We start from the raw sequence: 27721 nt of genomic DNA on the forward strand, positions 1-27721 counted from the left end.
TGAAAATCTCTTGGTATTTAAACACTATATTAGCTATAACAGGATAACAGATATGAATGTTCTATCATGCAATTGAGCAAAAAAGTGATTCTTACATTTTATTAAAGTTACATGATAGCTCTAATGTTCAAAATATGATTTTCCATTTCTCGACTTCCCATATACTTTCAAATTAAGCATAAGTTTTGGAGGAGGACTTAATTATCAAAACCTCATATGCAATTATAAGAGTTCCAACATCTCTTTTTTTCTTTAATTATATTTATTGAGTTTTAGAGAGAGGAGAAGGGGTCAAGGAAGAAGCAGGAAGCATAAACTCATAGTAGTTGCTTCCGGTATGTGCCTTGACCGGGCAAGTCCAAGGTTTCAAACTGGCAACTCAGCGTTCCAGGTCAATGCTCTATCCACTGCACCACCACAGGTCAGGCTCTCTCTCTCTCTCTTTTTAATTTATTCATTTTTAGAGAGAGAGGAGAGAGAGAAGGGGGGAGGAGCAGGAAGCATCAACTCTCATATGTGCCTTGACCAGGCAAGCCTGGGGTTTTGAACCAGTGACCTCAGCATTCCAGGTCGATGCTTTATCCACTGCGCCACCACAGGTCAGGCTCTCTCTTTTTGAAACATAAGACTCTATTGGCCATGGCCAGGTGGTTCAGTGGATCAAGTGCTGGCCCAGTGCTCCAAGGTCACAGGTTTGATCCCTGGTCAGGGCACATATAAGAAGCAACAAGTGAATGCACAACTAAATGGAACAAAGTGAACAATGAGTTGATGCTTCTCTCTCCCTCCCCTCCCTTTCTCTCTCAAATCAATGGAAAAATTTAAACATAAGACTTTATTATTTATACTCCATTCTCCACCCTATGATTTCTCCAAGACACTGACCAGAGCGCCTACCAGTCTTTAAGAAATTGCACTTCAGCTTGGTGGTATGAACTTTCTGGCATTTTATTAGATGTATCTGGAATACTTAGGTAAACGTATCATCTACTGACAGACAAACGAAACCATTTCTTTCCTCATATGTCCTAACTTCAGGATGAAGTACTATGACTCAGGAAAAGATGCCTTAGGCATTTACATTTTCCAGAGGAGCTAGGGAAATGGAATTAGGATTTCATGAGAGCGTTTCAAAATTATCCCAGGTATCACTGAGACAGTCAGTCAGATTGTCTCTGGATGGGTTGCTGACCAAAACTGGACCAGAAAGCATCACTACTACGTGTCTTTCCTCATCCTCTGCGGCGTCACTAACCTGCTTGCTCCCCTGGCCACCACACTCCCACTCCTTATGACCCACACCGTCTTCTTTGCCATGTTCTCCGGGGGCTACCTGGCACTGTTACTTCCTATCATGGTGAGTAGACACCCTCATTAACATTGTTAAACCATGTAGGAAAAGCAAGGATTAATAACCATCTCCCTAGAAGAGAATACATACTTTGTGTTAATTTTGTAATTAAAACATCATACCAAAGGCCTCAGAAACCCTGTAGCTGTATTCCGGTAGTTATTCATCTTACCTTGGGGGTGGGAATGGCAAGAGGACTGTCCTCCTGGCCCAGGAAAGAAATGAAAGAGGGCCAGCAGGACTCGTTTTGCTCATTAATTTCCCAAGGTAGGCTTCTGTTCACGTCCCTTCAACTTCAGAAATTTCCTTGACACCTTCTAAGACAAGATCAAAGAGTTCCTGAGAGAAAAGGGGCCTTCCTACCCACTGTGGCTTCTCTCTCTTGTTCAAAGTCTATGTATCTTAATAGGGATTTAAAAAAACTCTCCGGCCCTGGCCAGTTGGCTCAGCGGTAGAGCATCGGCCTGGCGTGCGGGGGACCCGGGTTCGATTCCCGGCCAGGGCACATAGAAGCGCCTATTTGCTTCTCCACCCCCCCCCCTTCCTCTCTGTCTCTCTCTTCCCCTCCCGCAGCCAAGGCTCCATTGGAGCAAAGATGGCCCGGGTGCTGGGGATGGCTCCTTGGCCTCTGCCCCAGGGGCTAGAGTGGCTCTGGTCGCGGCAGAGCGACGCCCCGGAGGGGCAGAGCATCGCCCCCTGGTGGGCAGAGCGCGTTGCCCCTGGTGGGCGTGCCGGGTGGATCCCGGTCGGGCGCATGCGGGAGTCTGTCTGACTGTCTCTCCCCGTTTCCAGCTTCAGAAAAATACAAAAAAAAACTCTCCATTTTTACCAACTGACTTAAAGTCCTGGACCCCAAAGAAACTGAAATATAAACTTCTGGGTTCTTAAAACTAGGTCCCCAAAATACTGGGAACACAATCCCTGGGCAAGTTCTGGCCTCAGGTCACTATTAGCCTAAGTGCTGTAGTATACTATACAAGGCTTAGGCAAAAGCCACTTTCTAAAGTTGAAATAAACTCCTAACATGATTTCTTACAAACCTATGGCTGGTACTCAAACTCAGGTAGATTCAATACCATTGTCGGCTAGAATGTAATACCACTTCCTAACAAAGAATAGCAGTAAAGTTCAGAAAAAAAGTACCCTGAACCACCTAGAAAAAGCAAAACCCCATGTCCCCTCCCCTGCTAACAAGGGGAAAGCACAGCCTGCCTGGTGGAATTCCTGTCCCTCCCACCTCAGTGTCAGGCAGGCCTTCCACGTCACCCCTCAAGGCAACTCTTCATTCACAGTCTGAGATGACATAAGCAGCACGTGTCCCTTTGTAGGCAGAGGTTTCCACAGAATTTCAACCTCAACGCAGCTAACACTGAACTCTAACCCTACAGGTGGACCTGTCCGGGAATTCTGTCGTACACAGGTTTATGGGACTTACCAGCTTCTTTGCTGGGATAGCAATCCTTTCAGGACCACCTATAGCAGGTAACAGCTCAGCCATCTTCTGAGCAATGAAAGAAAACGCTGACCTATGATTGATACATAGTAACATGGAATGATGATGTCAAGTTTAAACAAACTGATGGTATCTGGGCAATTCCTGTACCAGCCCCCACACTCCATCACAGGGCCAGGAGAATCCGAGGGCTAACCCAACAGATGTGCATTAAGCAGGTTCTTATGTTCTCTTGGGTGTCTTAAGAGCTAGGGCTATATGTCTGTCTGTCTGGGAAGACAACCAGGCTTTATCAGATTTCCAAAGACCTACAATGCTTAAAAGAAAAAGAAACACTGCCATTTTTACCTAAACAGGAGCCACTTTTATAGAGCTTGAAACTGCAAGCCTGACCCCTCTGCCCTTTAGCCGTGTCTAGGACTTCTCAACATCTCTTACGTCAGAGTGATGGAGATTCTTCATTCTCTCTCTGTAGCTAAGGTGGGAGGAAGGCAGGCCAAAGGCCAGAGCTCTGTGGACAGGATAGGCGCAGCCTTTGGGGAACATTAAATACAAGTAGAATAAAAACTGGGGGAGCTCTGACCATTTAAGTTAGCTTTCAGACTGAAGTGTGGTGTTTTTCACTCACTTTTAACCTAATGGGACATTGAATCCAAGACTATTAAAAGGCTGACTTACTCACACAGAAATACTTCCAGGGAACAGACTTGAACTTTAGTCTTCCACACCTTAGTTCTCAATATATCTGAACATACAAACTACTACAGCATTTCCAATCACCCAAAAAAAGGAATTCCACCTAAAACTTACTTTGGCCTCCTTCCGTCCTGAAGTGAGACAGGAAAAGGATCTGATCTTGCCCACCATCATTTTTTAAAAATTAAGTTACATCTATTAGGCTTGCACCTCTATAAACTCAAGACTTAGAAAAGGCACATAGCAAAAGAAAATGTAAAAAGTCTAATAACAAAGGTTATTACTGGAAGGAAAAAATGCACCACTCTCTGAGGTTTAGCTTAGGTATACCTATTCTAAAGGAAAACTAGATACAAATCTATAACCAAACCCCTCTGTGCGTGTATGGACACACATCTTCACATACTGCCAAACTCAGCCTGTACTGGAGAGCAGGCTGGAATTTAAGTCAAGCCAGAATTGTTATATAGGGACTGGTAAAAGGTGACCAGACACCAGAGATGCCTAGCAGGACTACTTTCTGGCTAGTGCCAGGCCAGGGACAGAGAACAGAGCCCAAATACAGTTTGCTGATGCATTTTTCTCCATTTTGCTCCTTCTTCACTGGCTGTCCAATGATATCTGGGAACTTTCCAGGCTAACAAGCCAAAAATATAAAGAGGGAGCAAACCCCAGTGCAGAGTATCTTATTCAAATGATAAGGCAAGTAACAAAACTACAACATGTCTAGACATTTTATGTTCCGTGTCTTTGTACATATTTTAAAATAAAATATTCAGAGTTCAGTATATGAGAAGACAAGGCAAGTTTTGTGACAACCATTATCTAAAAAGGAAAAGCTATATTTGTGTGTGGGGGGGTCGTCTTGAAATCAATTGGTTGGGTCATGATCTTTTTATTTGTTTTTTAATGAAAAAGGATCGACTACAACAGAGCAGATTAGAAAACATTGCATCACTTTATTGTGAAACTTTTTACACAAACCTATGTATTTTAAGAATATGTGATGTAAAGTACATTTCTTACTGTGAGTAAAAAAAAAATTTACAAGCCTTTTATTAACCAAAGTGTACAATACCCTAGCACAATATGTGAGGAAAAAGAAAGCTCATGATAAACTTTCTACCTGCTAATTCTGAGAATATTATGTAGGAAACTACAAATATAAGTTCTAAAAAAAGTCAAAAGAAGTGTTAAGGCTGCCACTGAAAGCTTATGTGTAGATTTTTTAGTTTGCAAGTCGCTCTCAGAATCTTAAACAAGATTATGAGGGTCGATGTGTACATAAGTCAGGCTTCCCTCTCCGTCCCAGGCTCTCACTGACTGCGCCGCTGCGCTGCACACTTCATGAGCGGAAGCAGCTTCCGGAAAGCCTCTGCCTCTGTAACTCACTCCTTGCGAAACAACAGAGGACTTTAACAGAGGCCATTACATTTGTTTCTAAATTCTGACTCCAGCACCAACTGCCAAAGAAACGTCAGAAACACTGATTCACAGACAGGCTTGTTCGCAACAGGACTGGGCAGTTGCTCCATTACTGTCTTAGCTTTCAAGAAATCAGCAGGCTTGCTGGTTACACGATACTAAATTCTCAACCAACTTAGACCTTCAAAACTGAGATTCTCTGGTTTTTTTTACTTACCTGTTCGACTGTTATTACCAAATAGCAAAAGTTGAAATTCCTATAAAAGATTACAGGCATTTTAAATTAGCATCAGTAAACAGTAAAACTTTCCACAGTAATCCACAGTCAAAACACTTTAATAATGGTAACACTGGTTACCTAAACAATATTTTTCTCCTTCCTGTATAGAAATAAAAAAGAAAAACAAGTTAGTCTTATACAGCATACTTTAATAAAACAAAAAAAAGGGAAAAATAAGCATAGAAAACCCATAGAAATCATAACTAAGTTTCTTAAAATTACACATTTTTCTTTTAAAAAATGTAAATAAGGCACATGGGCAAGAAATTTATACAACTTTTAAAACGTTGATTATACTAACATAGTAGCAACAACATTTTTTATTTTCTATTTTTTAACTTTGAGGTACGTTTATTAAAGCTGGGGACAGTGAAACAGGAAGGCCTAGGACAGAAGCAGCAGCAGGAGAGGCTGGCGGTGGCTGCTGTCAGCTCGCTGGGAAGCAGGCAAAGGAGCCTTGGGGACAGGTGCCAGGGTCAGCCCGGGAAGAACTCCCCTGCTTGCGAGTCTCACAGGGACCCTTAGGACTGAGGAAGGGAGTACTGCTGAGGAAGAAAGGTGCAGACGTGCTCCTGGGAGGGAGTGCACTCCAAATTCTCATCAAATCTTTGTTTCAACACCGACAAGGACTGACATGGGTAAGTTTCAAATTACTCCCCAACAACACACAGGTCCTCCACAAGCCACCCTTACCCACGGTAGCCCACAGCCCGTCCCTCCTGTTGCTTTCCAGTACTTAAGTGACAAATTCATAGAGATAACATGGCCTGCTGCAGGGGAGGGCAGTTTTAGAGCTGTTATAGGTTTCCCGACTTCAGGTGACCAAGACCCAAGTGAAGGTCAAATGTCATCACTGTCCAAACCCAACTGCTGTTTCTTGCTGGTAGTTGGCATCTAGATCTACACGCTGGCACCAGGATGGAAACTAAAACAGTGGTGGAAAAATAAAAACTATTGCTCTTTTAAAACATTATTATATTTCCAGTAGGCCCTATTAACAAAGGTAAACCCTGCAGGAAGCAACAGAAATACAAAAATAGTGCCTTGGGAAAAAAAGCAAATATATAATCATACTCTCCAACACACAAATCAGAGATATAAAGCTACTCATGGGAAATTCCTAATCTTATACCCAAAAGCAGTTGACGTGTGAGCTCAACATGCTGAAGGCTGTTTCTTGTAAAAATAAAACCAAGGGTCCATAAAATAAAACTGAATGCAGCCTCCCTCTCCTCCACATAACCCCCATTCCCAACCTTAAATGTGCATAATGCTAATATATTTAAATCAATCAAATTACCATCTAAAAACTCCCTAAAACACAAGTATTTGATAACCTAACGACCTTACCTTATATTAAAGATTCATTCACTCCAGGAGGTACTTCACAGAAGTGATTTTCTCCAACAAATTCAAGGAAAGCTGTTTCTTTTTTTTTTTTAGATTTTATTCATTTTAGAGAGCAGAGAGAGAGAAAGGGGGGAGGAGCAGGAAGCATCAACTCCCACATGTGCCTTGACCTGGTAAGCCCGGAGCTTTGAACCTGGGGCTTTGAACCAGGGACCTCAGTGTTCCAGGTTGGTGCTTTATCCACTGCGCCACCAGAGGCCAGGCAGAAAAGCCATTTCTAATGCCACATAATTTTAGGTCGATTATACACCAGCATAAGTTGAAGTTAACTATAGTAGTTCCTAAAGGATAATTAATTACACCTCTCTTTTGCTATTACTTGCCGATCTCACACCTCATCAAAATACCATGAAGTGAAACTGGTAATTCTGCACTATTTTTCTGTGTTTTATAAGAAAAGACAGAGGCTAGATGGAAATTCATCGCTCTAAACTTGCTCTGTCCCACTAACAGCTCCTCATGAAATGATAGCTCATTCGTGAGGATGAAACGACCTCTCTTCCACCTCACCTCAGATACATTAAACAAATATTCCATTCAGCCCTCACTCCACCTGTTCTCAACCACCCTCTACATTTATCGGTCATCTTAGCCTATCAGTTGAGAATTTCTCTATGGCCTGAAATTGTATTTAGAAAACAAACAAACAAAACACTCAACCTTTGGTCTGCTTTAAATCACTCTGGAGGCTGGAGTCAGTGGGGGACAGGTGAGAATGCATAGCGCAGGCCTCTGTCCCCTAATTCCCGAGGGACATATTATAGACCCTGAAGAGGCAGAGGAAACCCTGTAATCATTTCTTTACCTAGTGATTTTCCCTACAATGCCCTAGAGCAGTGGTTCTCAAAGTGTGTGCCAGGGCACTAGACGATTTCCAGGTGCACCCTATGGTAGTCCAGAGAAATATGTGCCTGTTGGGACCAAAAAACCAACAGGATTTTTGGAGTTTAGAGTTTTGGGAGACAGAGGTGTGGGGAATAGGCTGTAAACTGACCGTCTGCCCAACCCTCCACCTCAATTGCCTGATTAGGTTGCAAAAGGCTGTTAAGCTGTGGTGCTGGATTGTTTACACTACCCCCCATGTTTCCCGGAAAGACTGGAGGCAAGTTTCTTCTATCCTTTGTTTAGTGTAAAGTTAAGATGATATGTATGGTGGGGGTTTTCTGCACTCAACACAATTAAGAGTAAAAAGAGAGGAATTCTTCAATGTATTGATGAGGAAATGAGAGTTTGCCTTTCAAATATATGCCCAAACATTGAAGAAATAGCTAGGACACATCAGGTTCATGTTTCTCATAAACACAAGAATGAAAAAACGTAACACATTCATGCCAGGACCTGCCAAATGTACTAAATCTTATTAAGAATGTGTGTGTGTGTGTGTGTGTATATATATATATATAGAGAGAGAGAGAGAGAGAGAGAGAACTTTTGTGCTGTTTTTTTTTAACTTTTTTATGAATTCTAAAGAAGCATAACTCAAAAAAAATAACATAAAAATGTTTTTTAATGTCAGAATAAATTTAATTTTGTTGTATTTATTTCATTTAATTACTATAAAAGCACTCTTGGACTTTATATTTTTCTTTAATATTTGACTTATTATAACATATTTCTCAGAAACTTGTATACAGTGTGCCTACAATTATTTGTAGGACTTTTTTTTTTTAGAGAGACAGAGTCAGAGAGAGGGATAGATAGGGACAGAAAGACAGGAACGGAAAGAGATGAGAAGCATCAATCATCAGTTTTTCATTGTGACACCTTAGTTATTCATTGATTGCTTTCTCATATGTGCCTTGACCGTGGGGCTACAGCAGACTAAGTAACCCCTTGCTCAAGCCAGTGACCTTGGGTCCAAGCTGGTGAGCTTTTTTGCTCAAACCAGATGAGCCTGCGCTCAAGCTGGTGACCTTGGGGGTCTCGAACCTGGGTTCTCCACATCCCAGTCCGATGCTCTATCGACTGCGCCACCGCCTGGTCAGGCTACTTGTAGGATTTTAAATGTGCCCCGACTTCAAAGAGTTTGAGAACCACTGCCCTAGAGAGTTTGATTTTGATTATTTCCAGGACTGATGAATCCCTACAAAAACAAAAACAAAAATCAAAAATAAATCCAAATAACTCTTTAGTGTGGTTTAAAAATGAGGAGGGGGTTAATCCTTCCCTTGCAAGTATATTCCTTTACAAGGCCAAGGAGTCAAGCTCCCAAATCCCAACACAGACCACAACCCTTTAATAAAACGCACAGCACAGAGCTAGCGCCTAAAGCATTCCTAATAAATCTTACTGCAAGTCTCCATCACGGGCCCTTGGGAGAGTTCTGGTCTTAAAAGGCACCGAGGCCCTGGCCGGTTGGCTCAGCGGTAGAGCGTCAGCCAGGCATGTGGAAGTCCCAGGTTCGATTCCCAGTCAGGGCACACAGGAGAAGCACCCATCTGCTCTCCACCCTTCGCCCTCTCGTTTTTCTATCTCTCTCTCTCTTCCCCTCTGCAGCCATGGCTCGATTGAAACGAGCTGCTGAGCAACAGAGCAATGCCCCAGATGAGCAGAGTATCACCCCTAGTGGGCTTGCCAGGTAGATCCCGGTTGGGGCACATGCAGGAGTCTGTCTCTTCTCACTGAATAAAAAATAAAAAAGGCATTGAGGTTTAAATGTGCTAAACCACATTTCCCAAGATTACTGAAAATATATGTATTTTCCCATCATGGCACATATAGAAAATACTTGTATAGCACACCCGAAGTAAAGCGACAGGTTGCTAACAGCAGCCAGCAGCTCTGGGGACCGAGGGAGGAGAGAATACCACTGCCTCGGCACACCTTGGAAGGCCCCCTGTGCTATAGCCCATCAGCTGCAAGTTCTGGTTCAACACCAGCTAGTCACCTGCTGAATGCTTAGCCACTAACTTGAACTAGTATCAAGGGACTTTGAATTAAGGGCCATCTGGATGTACTTCAAGTTTTCACAAGATGACCAACAGTAAACTTACAGTAGTAATCCTAATAAAAAGGATTCATAACTGAGCTCAATCAAGTTCTGAGATATCACAGGTATGAATACGTTTTAGACAGGATGTTAAATTCATCTTTAAACATGTACGGCTTAACCCATAAAATGACGTTAAATAGTTCCAAAATGCTGACATTAAAAAAAATGAATTTAGCCTGATTAGGCGGTGGCGCAGTGGATAGAGTGTCGACCTGGGATGCTGAAGACCCAGGTTTGAAACTCCGCAGTTGCCGGCTTGAGCACAGGCTCATCAGGCTTGAGCAACGGGTCACTGGCTCAGCTGTAGTCCCCTAGTCAAGGCACATGAGAAAGCAATCAATGAACAACTAAAGTGCCACACAAGTTGATGCTTCTAATCTCCCTTCCTGTCTGTCTCTTTCTCGCTCTAAAAAAATAAAATAAAAAAGAATTTAGATTACTGTATTACTTATCAAATTTGACAGATCATTCTAAATCCTTTTGTGTTGACAGCAAGAAAACTGGTTTGCAAAACTATTAAAGAAAGCTGAGCCCTACCTTCTTAGTTGTTTTAAATTATCACAGGAAACATTAGGTATTCCTGCCCAAAACATGGTTTACAGCTCTAGATATAAGGAAGTAACTTGGAGAACAATATTTTGTGCCTAAGAATCAGTTGAGTGCCATCCAGGATGAAGTACGCTTAACATGAGTCTCAGGTGAATCCCATGCAAGACGCCTGGAGACACAGGAGGTGCTCACAGGGGACTGCAGCTTAGGGCCGCACCAACAGCCTGTGTACCTCTCCATGTCGGCTGCATACAGAAACACTAGCTTGGCCCTGGCCGGTTGGCTCAGCGGTGGAGCGTCAGCCTGGCGTGCGGGGGACCCGGGTTCGATTCCCGGCCAGGGCACATAGGAGAGGCGCCCATTTGCTTCTCTACTCCCCCCCCCCCTCCTTCCTCTCTGTCTCTCTCTTCCCCTCCCACAGCCGAGGCTCCATTGGAGCAAAGATGGCCCAGGCGCTGGGGATGGCTCCTTGGCCTCTGCCCCAGGTGCTGGAGTGGCTCTGGTCGCAGCGGACCCATGCCCCGGAGCTGGGGCAGAGCCTCGCCCCTGGTGGGCGTGCCGGGTGGATCCCTGTTGGGCGCATGCGGGAGCCTGTCTGACTGTCTCTCCCCGTTTCCAGCATCAGAAAAATACAAAAAAAAAAAAAAAAGAAACACTAGCTTGCTGCAGACACTCAGATGTACACACATTTTCCTGAATTGTGGCTGGTACCAAATCACGACTTTCTCTGCCAATCACAATGCTTTTGCAATGACCAAAAAGAACTCACTTTTTTGAATGTTAACTTATGTGCGTGTGTTTTCATTGAAAACAGCTGGAATACAATGGCTTCTGAACTATCAAAAATATTTTAAAAATATACACTTAAAGGTATTAAACTGTTTAGGGTTGAAAGTACATCTTTGTACAGCTTTTCCTACTGTTACCAAAAAAGTACAGTGATCTGACAAAATCAGACCAAATATACAGTGTTCTTTAACCTTTTGGTGGCAGGGAAAGACTAATTATTCCAACCAAATACAGTAGATAATTCAATATTAACACAAGTTCTGAATTTAACTTACCTAGGAGCCACTTAAATCTAAGCCTGATTATAGCAGCTAATACTTTCATAAGACAATAACACATTCTAGTCCTGCATCCTACATTTCGCCTCATATTTGCTATTTATAAAGACTCCTAAAATTCCTCAACTGCACATTATAATTCTATTGAATGGCACCTGGGTCTTCGAGATAGGACAAAAACATATATTAATATATCGATTATCAAGTATAAAGAGAAACAGATTAAAAACCTGATTTCATTAAATTTTGCACAGAAATACATGGAAACGGTTCTAAAATATTCAACACAATCCCTCACCCTGGTAAGAAAATATATTAAACATATTTTATTTATTCATTTCAGAGAGGAGAGACAGAGAGAGAGAGAGAGAGAGAGAGAGAGAAGGGGGAGGAGCAGGAAGCATCAACTCCCATATGTGCCTTGACCAGGCAAGCCCAGGGTTTTGAACCAGCAACCTCAGCATTCCAGGTCAAGGCTTTATCCACTGTGCCACCACAGGTCAGGCTATTAAACATATTTTAATCTTGAATGTTTCTAAAGCAACATTCTGTCTTGAAATGTGTGTATGTGGTGAAATGAAAGGCTTAGAAGCAGTTTTCTCTTAACCTGTTTTGGGCCCTCTCAGATTTCTTCAAGACAACAACCCGCTTTCACTATCTTTAGCTGTGCTCTCCTAACCTTTTGCAACACTACCTCCCTATCCAAGTATGTGGGTGAAACCCCGAAGGCTTATAAGCAGTTTTCTCTTAAACTGTTTTGGGCCCTCTGGGACTTCTTAAAAACGACAACAACCCATTTCCACTATTTTTAGCTGTGCTCTCCTAACATTTCGCAACACTATTTACCTCCACAGCCAAGAATTTCTAGTCTCTTTCCATAGTATTATTTCTAATACTGCTGTCGCATAATTCACAAGTTATGTATATACTGGTAAATCTGCTGTATTGGTGGGACTAAGGCAAGAATGACAAGGGATAGAAGGGGGCTGCTTTCCATACTCCTTCCTTTCTAGAGAGTTCTAGAAGAGTTGATAGATTGGTCAGATAAAGGTCAATCACAGTCAAAATAATACAAGGACCTGTCCTAGTTGTTTTCATTTCACTCTTTTGCTTAAGAAACATCTGAGGTCACTGATCAAACAAGGAGTCAATAAGTAAAAAGTAAAGTTAGCTGAATTTAAGAGGCCATCAAACATTCCATCCACTCATTACATTGAGACCAGGAAACATAAAGCTAATGAAACAACAAATCTAAAAAAATGTAAAGACTGTATCTGAGCCAAAAAAAAGAGAGCAAAGAGGAAAGGAGATAGAATATACAATCAGACCAAAGGAAAGGATGTACTCTATACATTGAGAAGTCATGTTCCAATAGAGAACCGAAAATCACAAGACACAATGTAAGCTCCACGAGGGCAGACCTTTCCATTTTGCTCACATCCCCAGTACCCAGAACCATGCTAGCATACAGCACCAAAACATTTTGAATAAATGATCAGAATAACAGCTTTAACTTTCTAAGGGTTTTCTGGATTTAAATATAAAAGCCATAATGTAAGTCTGTGTCTCCAAACATAATATGCAGTCTCTAAAAAGGGAGCTATCAAGTATGGCCAGTAGACATCCCCCCCCCCTCAAAGTTCCTGACACTCTTTTAGGGAGTCTGTGAGGTCAGTTCTCTCATTGTTTTTCTTTGGAAAAACATCAGGAGTTCACAATTATTTTCTTTGTAAGAATGGTGGCCTTCTAATGAGATTCATCATAAAATGAAATGGTACATGTCCCTAATTTTCTCCAACTTCCATTCTAAGATCAAAGATGAGTTCTGGGTCAAGAATGACTTTTGTCAGCCTTGGCCAGATGGCTCATGCATCTGCCTAGCATGTGGATGTCCTGGGTTTGATTCCTAGTCAGGGCACACAGGAGAAGCACCCATCTGCTTCTCCACTTCCCCTCTCACTTTTCTTTCTACACCCCTCACCCCTGCAGCCATGGCTCAGTTGGAGTGAGTTGACCCAGGTGCTGAGGATGGCTCCATGGCCTCCAGCTTAGGTGCTAAGAAGAGCTCCATTGCTGAGCAATGGAGCAATGCCCCACCTGGGCAGAACATCGCCCTCTGTGGGCTTGCTGGGTGGATCCCAGTGGGGGCACATGCAGGAATCTGTCTCTCTGCCTCCCCTCCTCTCACTGAATTAAAAAAAAGAATGACTTTCCTCGACAGTATTGAACCCCTAACTCAGGTGGAACTGATGTAACTCCACCAGTATAAAGTAAGACAGGTACTGAGCTGGACTAACTTCCATGGGTCACAATACAGATGGGTAAGTACAGGAGGCTCCTGTCTTTGAGGACAGTTCATGGCTGAGAATGACTAATGGGAAGGTATACTGGCTAACAGAAACCATTCCTTCCTTCCAGGTTGGTTATATGATCACACCCAGACATACGCAGGCTCTTTCTACTTCTCTGGCACATGCTATTTCCTCTCCTCCGCTTCCTTCTTCTTTGTACCACTGGCTGAGAGATGGAAAAGCAGAGTATGACCAGGAGGAGAAAGGACTGTAATCAAGTGCAAGCATAACAAAAGAAAAGCTAAACCAGTAAGTCCTTGGAAACAAAAGAAAACCTACAGGAATAATTCACTGAAAACAAAGCTCAGAAGAGAACAGTTTCCTCCCTTGTACAATAAGAAGGCAAACCAAATAAAGAATGTTTAATTGGTGGGAAGAAAGAAATAATAGCAATTTAAATTATCCCATTTGTTAGTATTTAATAGGTTGTCATTTTAATCAGTTAAAGCCACTACCTTAAGTAGTAAATGAAAATCAGAATGTACTGTAATAATAAATTAACCAAACTCTCAATTGTACTGTAATTGTCAATAAAATATGTAAAGACAACCTTTTTTCTTAAAGTATTAAATATAGCCAATGGTATCTAGAACTCTAGAATCTGAATATTAAAACCTTGTTTAATGACTGTAATATTATATACCCAAAAAGTTTATCTTTGCTAATTGATTAGCGGTATTCTTTTTCTTTGCATTATTTTTTTTCTTAAATTTTCTATAATAAACATGGATTGCTATGTAATAAAAAATAATTGTTCTAAACTACCCTTTACCTCAAGATCATCTTAGTATCCCTACCCATCCAAACAATATTATTTTCACTGTATCTAATTATCTAAAATAATCCAGCTAAATATCTAGATGTGTTGGCCTGACCTGTGGTGGCACAGTGGATAAAGTGTCGACCTGGAAATGCTGAGGTCACCGGTTCGAAACCCTGGGCTTGCCTGGTCAAGGCACATATGGGAGTTGATGCTTCCAGCTCCTCCCCTCTGTCTCTCCCCTCTCTCTCTCTCTCTCTCTCTCTGTGTCTCTCCCTCTCCTCTCTAAAATGAATAAATAAATAAAAAAAATTTAAAAAAAATATCTAGATGTGTCTTTAGAACTATAAGTTTTATGAATGTTGAATACGTAGCTTTTAATGGGAGATACTCTTAAACTAAACGAAGTTTCTTTTCTTTTTTTTTACAGAGACAGAGAGAGTCAGAGAGAGGGACAGACAGATAGGAATGGAGAGATGAGAAGCATCAATCATTAGTTTTTCGTTGCACATTGCAACTTCTTAATTGATCATTGATTGTTTTCTCATATATGCCTTGACCGCGGGCCTTCAGTAGACCGAGTAACCCCTTGCTGGAGCCAGCGACCCTGGGTCCAAGCTGGTGAGCTTTTTGCTCAAGCCAGATGAGCCCGCGCTCAAGCTGGCGACCTCAGGGTCTCGAACCTGGGTCCTTCCACATCCCAGTCCAACACTCTTTCCACTGCGCCACCACCTGGTCAGGCCGATGTTTCTTAAATATGGAATAACTGTTAACTAATTAATAATGTGACTTAAACAATTACATGTCAATAGAAAGCCCTTTATTCTTTGACTTTTTTTTTTTTAACAGAGACAGAGACAGATAGAGAGAGAGAGAGAGTCAGAGAGGGATGGACAGGGACAGACAGACAGGAGCAGAGAGAGACAAGAAGCATCAATCATCAGCTTTTCATTGCGACACCTTAGTTGTTCATTGATTGCTCCCTCATATGCACCTTGACCATGGGGCCATAGCAGGTTGAGCCAGCAACCTTGGGTCCAAGCTGGTGAGCCTTTGCTCAAACCAGATGAGGCCGTGCTCAAGCCAGCGACCTCAGGGTCCCAAACCTGGGTCCTCTGCATCCCAGTCCAACGCTCCACCTACTGCGCCACTGCCTGGTCAGGCTATTCTTTGATTTTTAAGAAGGAAGAACACCTAAAATTTTCTGCAACAGCAACATCTCTTAGCATCTACTTCAAAACACTCCTTTTCAAGCTATTGTTGTTGATATTGCATCTGTTCGTCAAATAAGTTTGTAAATATGATATATATGTTTGCTCGCTTATAGTTTGCATTGGGTGTGGGGGACAGGCAGGGTCATTATAGCCTAAAGCTTAGTTTTAAGACTAAGCCTTTCTCACCCTTTTAATACTAAGATCTTTTCAAAACTAAGCTTTTCCCCACACCATTAAATGTTGCATGATGTGAGGTGGTGCACTCTCATGAGGAATCCTATTATGCCTCAGGTAAGTGACTTTGTATCAGAGACTTCCCTGTTTGTACATTGGATTAAAGGTTTTGATTTCTACACTATAAAACAGGGCAGAGGAGCCCATGCTGTAGGAGAGCAGAGAAAGGCCACATGGCGGAGAGGAGAAGCAGCCAAGATGGCAGAGTGCTGAAGGAGAAGCCAGTTTGTGCAGAGAGAAGGAGATGGGGAACAGAGGTGAATAAGGCTGGTGAGCTAGAAACCTTTGATTCTAGGAAACTCGGATAAGTCAGTGGCTTTGGGAGCCCTGAATGGAAAGGGAAGTGTTTTCCCACTGTGTATATTTCTTGCCTGCTGGGTGCAAGCTAGGATTAAAGCTAATGGCCCACCAGTTCTCGGCTCTGTTGTTTCATTACAGTCTGTCCGAATTAAATGGGAACCTGCATGGGCCAGGCAGCTATGATGGTGGCTATGACTACTGGCCATACAACATCCTTCCATTCTTTTCTGCTTTAAAGTAGCTATTGATTCCCTATAGAGAAAAATCCTAAACTGAAAGCCTGTTTTAGCTCCAAAATGTCACACCCTCCCATTAAGGGTGCCTTTGTGCAAAGTCTGCCACCAGCTACAATCCCAAAGGCTTGTTTTCCACCACCAGGCAGTCTCACTGTCCTTCCCAATCTGAGTCCCTCAAAGGCCATCCCTCTGGAAAACCTTCCCTAGCATTAATTCCTTCTCTCAACTGGAACCCCATCTAATTTTTAACAGAGTTCTCCGTGAGCTTACATGTCAATCATTTCCATCAGCCTCCAAGATCAACAAGATGGATGATGTTTTATTCATCTCTGTATTCTCCACAGCAGCATCAACTCTGGGCCAAATTAATCTGGGTCTGAATCTGTTATCGCAAAAATAGTAGTTGGTCCTATTTAAAATGTATAGGGTTTATATTTAAATACAAATATCTAGCATTCTTTCTACACTGTAGATTTAAGATAATATGAAAAAACAACAACAACAGAAACCCCACTTCTCTCACACACACAAACAGCAATTGAAGTTAATAATAAATTTCAGCTCTGCCACTTGTTACCATGTGACCTCATGATATTCCACCTAAGTCCCAATTTTCCCCTCTGTACACTCAGGATAATATCCCCAAACTACCTCGCAGATATATTGTGTGGATTAAATGCAAGTTCACTTGAATCAGGCAAAAAATCCTTCATACACAGTAGCTTCTAATTTTCATTCTTCTGCTCTCTATGTTAAAAGAAATCAATAAACTACCAGGAACCATTCAGCTCTATCACCCTTTCCCTTTTGGGCAATAACAGTTTTCAAAGGAGACTTTTAACTTCCTAGGGCAACCGTGCTTTTCTCCGATGAAAGCAGACTACATTTTAAGCAGAATCAACTAAAGAACTCCAAGTTGGAATTCTGATTTGTGATTCTTAGGCAAGAGATGTTCATCATACTCAATGGAATAGTCCCCCCAAACCTGGGTGATGTGGGCTAAGAAAAGTCTGAACAATCTGTAGACTATAGGAAGCTGAACACTGCTCTAACTAATGTATTCACTGTAATTAACTCATGATGTTCCTCCTTCATTTACTACTGTTCTTGGGCAATATTTTAAGATGTCAACACATTTCTTAGAAGCCATTATCTAGAAATACTACCCCAGATGTATATAGGGTTTCAAGAAAAGCAAAATAGTACACTAATTTCCATTCTCATTTTCCCGTAAGACATCACGAGGGAGCAAAGAGGAAAACAAGTATCAGGCTTCAGACATACCAGTATGTGTGTTTGGGGAGACAGATCAGTGAATAACTTGATTTTAACACCTAATAATATACTAGTCACTGCAATAGGGACATTTCATATATCATCTAATTTAATCTTCAGCAGATACAATGATTACAAATGAATAAATGGTCCAAGAAATTAAACACCCAGTTAAGTGGGGGAGTCACAATTCAAACATACACCAACCCAAAACACTATGCTTTCTTTCTTCTCTAGATCACCCTGGCTTCTTGGCAGTACCCCAAGTTCATGAAGCTAATTTAATTGAAAGCTGTTATCTTATAATCAATTTGTTCTAATTCAAATTGGCATAAAATATAACATCCAGACTGAAATGAAAATGCAAAGTACCCAAGAACCAAAACAAACACATCTGCTATAATGCAATAATAATATAGCTATTAAACTAATTAACTTTTTAGGTCTTCCACCTGACCAGGCAGCGGCGCAGTGGATAGAGTGTCGGACTGGGATGTGGAGGACCCGGGTTTGAGACCCCGAGGTCACCAGCTTGAGCACGGGCTCATCTGGTTTGAGCAAGGCTCACCAGCTTGAGCCCAAGGTCGCTGGCTCAAGCAAGGGGTCACTCTGTCTGCTGTAGCCCCCCCCTACCCCGTTCAAGGCACATTATGAAAAATCAATCAATGAACATCTAAGGTGCCGCAACAAATAATTGATGCTTCTCATCTCTCTCTCCCTTCCTGTCTGTCTGTCCCTATCTGTCCCTCTCTCTGACTCTCTCTGTCTCTGCCACAAAAACAAAACAAAACAAAACAAAAAAAAACCTTTTTAGGTCTTCCAATAGTCACCAAACCTGACCAAAGAAGGTAATGCCTAAGCACAAGCCACTCCAGTTCCTTAATATGAAGATACTAGCTTTTATAAATAAATTTATTACAAACTTACAATAAACGGTAAGCCTTGAAATACATATAAATATATATTTTATTTAGTAGAGCTATGATCATTTGAACATAAAAGTTCAATATACTTTCTCAGCTAGTTATTGAGTTATATTTAAAACTGTTGGGGTATTTCTTGCAGCTCTTACTCTGAAGAAAATGCCATACCATCAGTGTTAAAAGATTTTCCATATAGGTCATTAAATACTATTTCTGATACTAGAACTCTATAACCTTACAGTACTTTTAAGTTCTTTCTCACCTATCACCTCAGTATCATCATGTGAATCCTGTGAGGAAGCTAGAAATGTATTATTATTTATATTTTATAAATAAGGAACAAAAGCAAATTAAGTCCAAGTTATTTGCCTAAAGTAACGAGGCTTGTCCTTGGGAGAGCCAATTCTGAAAACCGATTTCCAGTGTTCATTAGCTCATGGCCCTCAAATTCTCTTTAGTAACTCTCTAATTTAAAATAAAAAACAAACAAACAAGAATTATACTTCAATGGAGTGATAATTTTGTGATCTTTTCAAATAACCTAGGCATATTAATATTTATGATGCTATATTTGCAAAAATTAGCTCCTTAGTGAATAAACATGCCTAACTATAAAATCAACTTTTTTCATTAAGTGAAAAAACACACTGTATTAATATTTGATTTTTACTATTTTTAAGAAAGACATAATGCAAAACATGAACAGGGGTTTCTCCGAAGACTTCAATAATAAACCAAAGCTCAATACATTTTAAAAACCTTAAGTGGCCCTGGCCGGTTGGCTCAGAGGTAGAGCGTCGGCCTGGTGTGTGGGGGACCAGGGTTTGATTCCCGGCCAGGGCACATAGGAGAAGCGCCCATTTGCTTCTCCCCCCCTCCCCCCCTCCTTCCTCTCTGTCTCTCTCTTCCCCTCCCGCAGCCAAGGCTCCATTGGAGCAAGGATGGCTCCTTGGCCTCTGCCCCAGGCGCTAGAGTGGCTCTGGTCTCGGCAGAGCGACGCCCCGGAGGGGCAGAGCATCGCCCCCTGGTGGGCAGAGCGTAGCCCCTGGTGGGCGAGCCGGGTGGATCCCGGTCGGGTGCATGCGGGAGTCTGTCTGACTGTCTCTCCCCGTTTCCAGCTTCAAAAAAGAAAGAAAAAAAACCGGAAAAAAAAAAAACCTTAAGTGGTTTCTCTTAAGCCAGACCCAACTTATATAAAGGCTTTCTGTCTACATATAGTATTTGCCTCAGTTGGCCATTCATTTGCCACAAATATCAACCCACTGTCTCACATTTATCCCCTATGGTACTAACATAGACAAATGAATATATATTTTTTTTTCTTTTTTTTTTTCTTTCCTAAGTTGGAAACCGGGAGGCAGTCAGACAGACTCCCGCATGCACCCCACCAGGATCCACCCAGCACGCCCACCAGGGGGCGATGCTCCGCCCATCTTGGGGCATCGTTCTGCCGCAATCAGAGCCATTCTAGCACCTAGGCAAACTTGAATCCAATGGAGCCATGGCTGCAGGAGGGGAAGAGAGACAGAGAGGAAGGAGAGGGGGAAGGGTGGAGAAGCAGATGGGCGCTTCTCCTGTGTGCCCTGGCCAGGAATCGAACCCGGGACTCCTGCACGCCAGGCTGACACTCGACCACTGAGCCAACCGGCCAGGGCCGACAAATGAATATAATATAACAAAAGTCCTTGGAATCAACTTTTAAATTCACATCTTACTTCTATGAGAGAGGTAAGCTGGTATTACCTAGAGACAAATATGACAATCATTTTCTTTTTTTTAATTATCAAGTGAGAGCCAGGGAGGCAGAGAGACAGACTCCTGCATGCGCCACGACCGGGATCCCCCCCAGCAACCCCTGACTAGGGCTGATATTTTGCCCATCTGGGGCCGCTGCTCCATTGCTTGGCAACCAAACTATTTTAGTGCCTGAGGTGAGGCCATGGAACCATCCTCAGCACCCAGGGCCAACTTGCTCATTTGAGCCATGGCTGCAGGAGGAGAAGGGGGCGGGGTAGAAGAGGTGGAAAAGCAGATGGTGGCTTCTCCTGTGTGCCCTGACCAGGAATTGAACCCAGGACTTCCACACGTAGGGCCAATGCTCTACCTCTGAGCCAACCAGCCAGGGCCAATAATCATTTCTTAAAAAAAAAAAAGAAAAAGAAAAAAAGGAACCTAACCCTTAGGACATTCAAACAGAAGCTATTATATAGTATATTGTGAAATCTCCAAAATGATCAATAATAACCTTGTTAGAAATGCAGAGAATAAACTAAGGTAGGGTGACCAACTGTCAGGGTTTGGCTGGAAATGAGGGAGCTCCTGGGACTCAGACTTCCTATTTTAAAACCAGGATGAGCTGGCCACCCTTACACTAAAGCCCAAAGAACCCATCTAGATAATTGATAGCATGCAGACAAAAGCATGCTTTTTTTCTAACCACCTTCCTCCCTAAAAAAAAAAATCACAAATTCAATTCTATTTTGCCTCATTCAAGCCACAGTGAGCAAACAGAAATGAACAGGACACACAGCAGTTAAGGAAAGGGAAGCGTACATCTTTAGTGAGACTACTTTCAAGCATTAACTTGTGAAGTAAAATGTAAAAATTCACATTCCCTATGGAAAAACTGCCAACTTTCACTTCTTATACTATTTTACAAAACTGACACTCTGAGGTAATAAAAAGCTAAGATACCCCATTCTGTGGTCTCTGTCAATCAAAGTTAACGATCATTTAACAAAAAAAAGAAGTCTATAACAACGTACTTAAGAGTAGTATGTCAGGACCATAGAAATGAGACAAATATATTCTAAACGACAAAAGTTAATGCTATCTTCCTTCCAACATCACGAAACTAGTCAGTGTAGTAAAATCACTTACATACACCAACCTGAAGATCAGCGTTTTTCACACTTGATTAAACAACTTCAAGCCTCAATGCCCCAGCAATGCAGCAGAGCCCTCTGAAGCCATAGCAATAAGATGACTCACCAACTGGCAGGTGCCTGAGGTTCTACGAATAATGAGTGTCTGCCTAGAGAGAACAAATGTTTATGCCCAGATGACCCCATCCTGCTTGGCTAAGAGAGGAGGGAGACTAAAAACTGGTCAGTAGTACAGTACTTGTTTTACAATGTAAAGAATCAGACTTTGCTCCAAAGAGACTTAAAATTCATATGGACTTTTAGAATGTCTTCTGTACATATTTTATATTTCAATGTTAACATACTAAAAAGTACCACAGAATAAGATCTGGAAGGATAAAAATCAATTTTATGACCCCTCCAAATTCAAAATAACTGAAAGTGAGAATTATTCTGAGTTAATTGCTTCAAGAAATGTGAAGTCAGAGTCACAAGAAAAATGAATCCATATTTAAACCCTCCTATTATATTTAATGACTTGATGTCAGTTTCCACTCAAGTGAAAATTAAAAGTTCATAGTTAAGCTCTAGTTCTCTGATGGATACCTTTCTGTGAAAACTGACACCAGGCCACAGTTAATAAGATATGGGTTTATAAATATGGAGTTTAAGAGAAACTTACCCTTTCCCTTTGTGCAGCTCTGACTTCCAACCCAGTTTCTATAGAAACAGGAGGACAAGTACCTGTGCCAGAAGTCTGCCAATTAGAACTCATCTTTTAGTTGCTGAATAAGAAAGCCGTATCCCAAAGCCGGCTATAGGTTTCTGATTGTCAGTAGTTCCTAAAAAGAAACCCAGGAGGAAAAAAAAGACATTTAACCAATCACCGTACTTAGAAATGCTCCCTCCTTTACTACTTGCTATTATTAAAGCAGAGGAGGTAGAGCCAATACCCTGTGTATTAAAAAAATGTTTGTACTAAAGGGCTTCAGACATCTCTAAACTTTAGGGAGCAGAAAACATTAGCAAAAGTGTCTCTGAAGGTTCAAAATACCTTTAAACCCATACATGAAACCAAAAAACCACTCATGTAACACATGGCAATAAAGTGTTTTCAACCACCAAACTTTAAAGTTCAGATGAATTCATTCCTTCTGTAGAATGAATTTTCAGTAAGATTATAACACTACAAAGGGTAAACTTCACAAATGAAATTTCTCAGGAGAAACAGATGGTGATATAGGCAAGTCTCCACTAAAAACAAACCTCTCAGGTCTCAAGAGAAATCTATGAATCACAAATTAATCCTGGAAAAGTTTTCTAGACACTGACAATGCTGTTTGACAAAAAGCCCCCTAAAAAGCATACACTGATTTAAAAATTGAAAAGCTGTGGGATGTGAGAACAGTCTGGCTGCAGCTTTTCATTTTATATCAACATGGTTTCTTGCCGAATATATGTTAGAAATTTTTATTGTAAAAACATATTAAAAATACCATTCCTGTATCTAAAATGATATACTGTAATTAGAATACTCTCTGAGCATTCATATTGGACCATTCCTGTTTATATGAATCTTTTTTTAATATATATGAATCTTAACACTTATTATATTATTTGTCACTGTGAACTTTAAATTTTCTAAATTATGGGAAACCTATCATTACTGTCACAAATATCCTCATCTGCAGCTATAAAAAGTAGCATGTTCTATCTCACAATGAAAAGAGTGGACGAGAACAGAATAGGCAGGAGAAAAAAGCAAGAATAAAAAATAATCAAGAACCAATGAAGTAGGAAACACAGTAGTGATCCCTCCCCGTCCTGGTGGCAGAGACCTCTGGTCATGTTCTGTCAGAAGCTCACTACCTAAAAACTCTTCTGTTCCTGTTTTTTCTTGTTGAAATATTTTTAAATGCGTTAAAAGTAAATGTCATTGATTAATGCACAAATCTGAGACATTTCTGCATAAAGGATGAATCTAATCATCCATATATTTTTTTCTTTTTTCTTTTCTTTTTTTTTTTTGTATTTTTCTGAAGCTGGAAACGGGGAGAGACAGTCAGACAGACTCCCGCATGCGCCGACCGGGATCCACCCGGCACGCCCACCAGGGGCAACGCTCCGCCCACCAGGGGGCGTCGCTCTGCCAGGACCAGAGCCACTCTAGCGCCTGGGGCAGAGGCCAAGGAGCCATCCCCAGCGCCCGGGCCATCTTTGCTCCAATGGAGCCTTGGCTGCGGGAGGGGAAGAGAGAGACAGAGAGGAAGGAGGGGGTGGAGAAGCAAATGGGCGCTTCTCCTATGTGCCCTGGCCGGGAATTGAACCCAGGTCCCCCGCACGCCAGGCCGACGCTCTACCGCTGAGCCAACCGGCCAGGTCATCCATATTTATGACCTGGAATATCCACGCACCTATGTCTTAAGCAGTGCTGCTCAAACTTCAAAGTACATACATACAAATCACCTGGGGTCTCGGTCCACTCAACAGGTCAGGGATGGAGTCCTGCCATTCTGTATTCCTAACAAACACTCAAGTGATGCTAGTGCTGCTGGTCTGAGGACCACACTTTTTAAAAACAAGGATTCTAGAAGACTGTGCAATATTCCCACTGCGCTGAACTCAAATTATACTCTGAAAGTTTGGGGATTTCATTTTCAAACAGTCCTTAAGAGATTGATGGGTGTGTGTGTGTGTGGGTGTGTATGCGTGTGTAGAGCAGCGTTTTCAACCTCAGCTACGTGTGCGCGCGCGCACGCACGCACATGCGCAGGTGTGTAGAGCAGTGGTTTTCAACCCTAGCTACACAGTAGTCACCGAGGGCACTGAAAACAACAAAAACAATACTGGGAACTCGGCAGAGGCCCAGTTGACCTCGATCTATTTAAATAAAGCACTGAGAAAGTATTTCAGCTATTGGTATTAAAAAGTTCCATAGGTGATTCTAATGTGTTTAAGACATCTGCTATAGAACAAAGAAAAATTCTTGTTAAGGTTTCTAGTTTATGAAGTGTTTCTGTATATAAATAACATACACACAAATATATGTGTATGTAGCACCTCAAAGTGTTCATTCTGCCTGTGATGACAGTTCTACTCGGGACACAGATGTATTAACGTGCTTACGCATAATTTTTTTTCACTGAGTCCTTTTCCAGGGTAAAAGGAAATCTGTTGTCACCTGGGAAAGGTCAGCATTTACAAACTAAACACATGTATCTGGTTTGCACAGGATCACAGCTGTTCTACAAAAAAGACCCTCTACACTGATTTTTAGTAAGGAAGTTTGGCTTGACTGCAAGTTATAAAACATAGAAAGTAGGGCCAGTGTTAACAGCAGAAACTACACACCACGACTACATTATTACTGCAGTGGAAACTGTCATGACAGCCTGCTGAAAGCAGAGATAGATAATAACATGGTGAGAAAATGAGGTACTAGGATAGAGATGGCTCTGAAACCTTGGGGTGGCCAACAGTTATGAGCCTGCAGAAGAAAGAAAATGTCTATTACAGTATTTAAATACAGAACACTGCTCGTCTCTGAAGAATATATAGTCTTACAGAGAATCTGAAATGCTAATTTATCTTTTACTATCTTTGATTTGTAAATGGTTTAGAGTTCCTATTTTGAATGATCTATACTGGTTTACCTTTAATTAGTGTAGCTAATTAATTCTTCAAATATTTGGACACCTATTCGATACCAGGCATTATGCTAGATCTTGGGAATAATTGAATGGCATTTGAAGGAAATTTGTTATTTTCCTGAGACAGGTAAGCAAATCTTGATCAAATCACATCAAAGCCTGCAGTGGTTTTCCACTGCATTCAGCACTTAGAACACAGTCCAAACCCTTTGTCCCTGACAGCAAGGCCCTAACTTAAGAGTTTACTACCTCCCTTCGTCAATCAGAATGTAGGTTCCATGAAAAAAGGGACATTTAAAAGGGACACTTGTTTGTTTTCTTCACCAATATACTCCCTCAAGATCTAGAATAATGCTGGCTATATAAAAGGCACCTAAATATTTTAAGAATTAGCTATATTCATCGACAACAACCCAGTATAGATCATTCAAAAAAGGAAATCTTTCGATCATTTACAAGTCAAAGATACACCCAACTTGTCCTATAATTCCACAGTCTCCATCCTATTGGCAACCTAATTAAAAGGTAGTAGTAGATAAGTGATGTTCATTGATGGAAAACAACTTATGTGTACATACACATGCAATCCTAGATTAATATTCAATTTTAATTTAAATTAAGACTATAGCCACGTTATTTTTAGATTAACATCTGAAAACTCAAGGATCTCTCAATCAGTTTCTGGCTGTGTTATCCCTTAGCCAAGTCACAAAAATTTTTTGGTATCCCTTTAGCATTTCATGAACTAAATACTGGCCCTCTTCACAGACTGTTATAAGGTGAAATTAAATACTAAGCAAGACTAAACTCCTTGGAGAAATAATTACATGACTATAAAACTGTTACTAAAGTGACACTTTTAGTGATAAATTCCACTGCACTTACAGTGCTGTTCTGCTTGTCTCGATGACAGCTTTGAATTTATCCTCTGGAAGCACCTCCTCTTAACTTCAGTGAGAACGCTATTCCAGCTCTCCTACCTGGGCCTCTTTTCCAGCACCATCCATCTTCCCTTCCCCTGTCTTAAATACGACATGACCACCAAGTACATACCTACTTCAGCACTCTACCCTGTGGGCCAGTGCTGCTCAACACGTGGCCACTGACCATAGACTGCCACGTCAGAATTGACCTGGGGAGCTTGTAGAAGGACAAAGACTCCCGTGCCATGCTGCCCAGAAGGTCTGGGACTGGAGGCAAGGGCCGGCAAGTTTCCCAAGGACGACCGATGCTGATACACTCTCTAGTCGGAAATCTGCTGCCCACATTCTCAAGTTTGCAGCTTAACTTCCATCTCAGCCTCCAGAAAGAGTAGTGAAGTATGACAGTACAGTGACAACAAAGGCCTGGGTAGAACCCTGGCTCTATTACTTACTAGCTCTCAGATTATGGTCTGTGGTGAGACATGAGACAGTGTGGACAGGACTCAGCAGAATGTTGGTCTGAAGGGGGTATTTAATGATTGCTACTTTAAGTACTGTTGCTTTTTATCCTTATGTCTCAATTGATTATGCATCCTCACTCCTGGCCCTCTTCAAACTGGCTTGCCCTGGATTCCATTTTTGTTGACCCAACCATTTTAACTGTTTTCCAAGCTTCAGCCTGCATCTTTTCCATCGTCCAACAGGCTGCTCCATTGTTATTTATGACTGTCGGCCTGACATCTAAATCCCAACTCCCTCCCCCATTCCATATCCTTGTCCAACTAACATATTCTTTTGTAAAAGCCTTTCTTGACCATCCTAGCTTAAAGTAACCTGTTCACGTACTCATTCATATACCCGTATCACCCATAAAAAATTCATTAGCAAAGCAACTCAAATATTGGACTGTGACAGCTTTCCTATAATTATCTTAAAACAAAATTTTTCCCCTGATATTTAACTAGTTACCTGTTTATATCTAGTTTTCCCAATTAAAGTATAAGTTTCTGACAAGGGAGGGACTATTTGATACTTTCTTCTGTATGTCCAGCACCTAAGTTCTTAATATACATACAATCAGCATTCAAATGATTACACAGACACCCTACTTGAAAGCTTACTATTATAGTATTTAGACAGAAGCATGTTAAATCATTTTACTTCAAGGTCAAAATCTCTTCTTGGTTGCTAAGAACAATCTTGTCTGAGGTTTGAAGGAACTTATTTAACAAATTCCTTTGCTAACAATTTAAAACTAGGTTATAAATTCAAGTTATTAAGTAAAAGGGTCTTTTAACCTGAGAAACTTAGAGAGTAAGCTGGGAGATATAGGTGGTGGTCAGATAGGCCATGATCAGATATCCTATTGCATAAGCACTAAATTTATTGCCTCAGATAAACAACTTTGAAACAACAATGTGACCTAAGCTACGGAAATGGCAATTTATAAAATCAAGGTGTTTTTTTTTACCATAGTCAGGGTAATCCCTACTTTGAATTTTAATACAGCCAGGCTTTCCAAAACGAACACAAGTCAATTCACAGGTGTTCACAGAACAATTTCCTTTAGAGTAGAACCCTAAACTTGAACCCTATGAAAGACACTGGGAAACCACACAAATATTTCAAAAGGGCAATTTCCAATTTATGAAACCAGAACTGTAGATCTAACAGTCAACTCAATAATTTTTCCTTCCCAGTGTAGTTGAAAATAAAATCCTTGAGTTATTTCAAAATTGTTACGCTGTGTACCTTTCCATTTTGCATA

At 41.3% G+C, this 27721-nt stretch overlaps 1 protein-coding gene across 6 annotated transcripts in view; it reads left to right on the top strand.

Moving 5' to 3' along the window:
• Positions 1–16208, top strand: part of SLC16A4 (solute carrier family 16 member 4) — a 30026-nt gene extending 13818 nt beyond the window's left edge. The window contains exons 7-11 of one of the 6 annotated variants that reach the window (XM_066247162.1): positions 1146–1357; positions 2740–2833; positions 5551–5843; positions 13642–13823; positions 15915–16050. In XM_066247162.1, the coding sequence (XP_066103259.1) occupies positions 1146–1357; positions 2740–2833; positions 5551–5843; positions 13642–13788 (746 nt within the window). In that variant the 3' untranslated portion in view covers positions 13789–13823; positions 15915–16050. Of the gene's footprint in view, positions 1–1145; positions 1358–2739; positions 2834–5550; positions 5844–13641; positions 14886–15914 lie in introns of those variants that run through there. The other 5 variants (XR_010727515.1, XM_066247163.1, XM_066247160.1 and 2 more) reach the window with 5 other exon arrangements.
• The last annotated feature ends 11513 nt before the right edge of the window (positions 16209–27721 follow it).

This window comes from Saccopteryx bilineata, chromosome 11 (genome assembly GCF_036850765.1).
Source record: "Saccopteryx bilineata isolate mSacBil1 chromosome 11, mSacBil1_pri_phased_curated, whole genome shotgun sequence".
NCBI lineage: Eukaryota > Metazoa > Chordata > Mammalia > Chiroptera > Emballonuridae > Saccopteryx > Saccopteryx bilineata.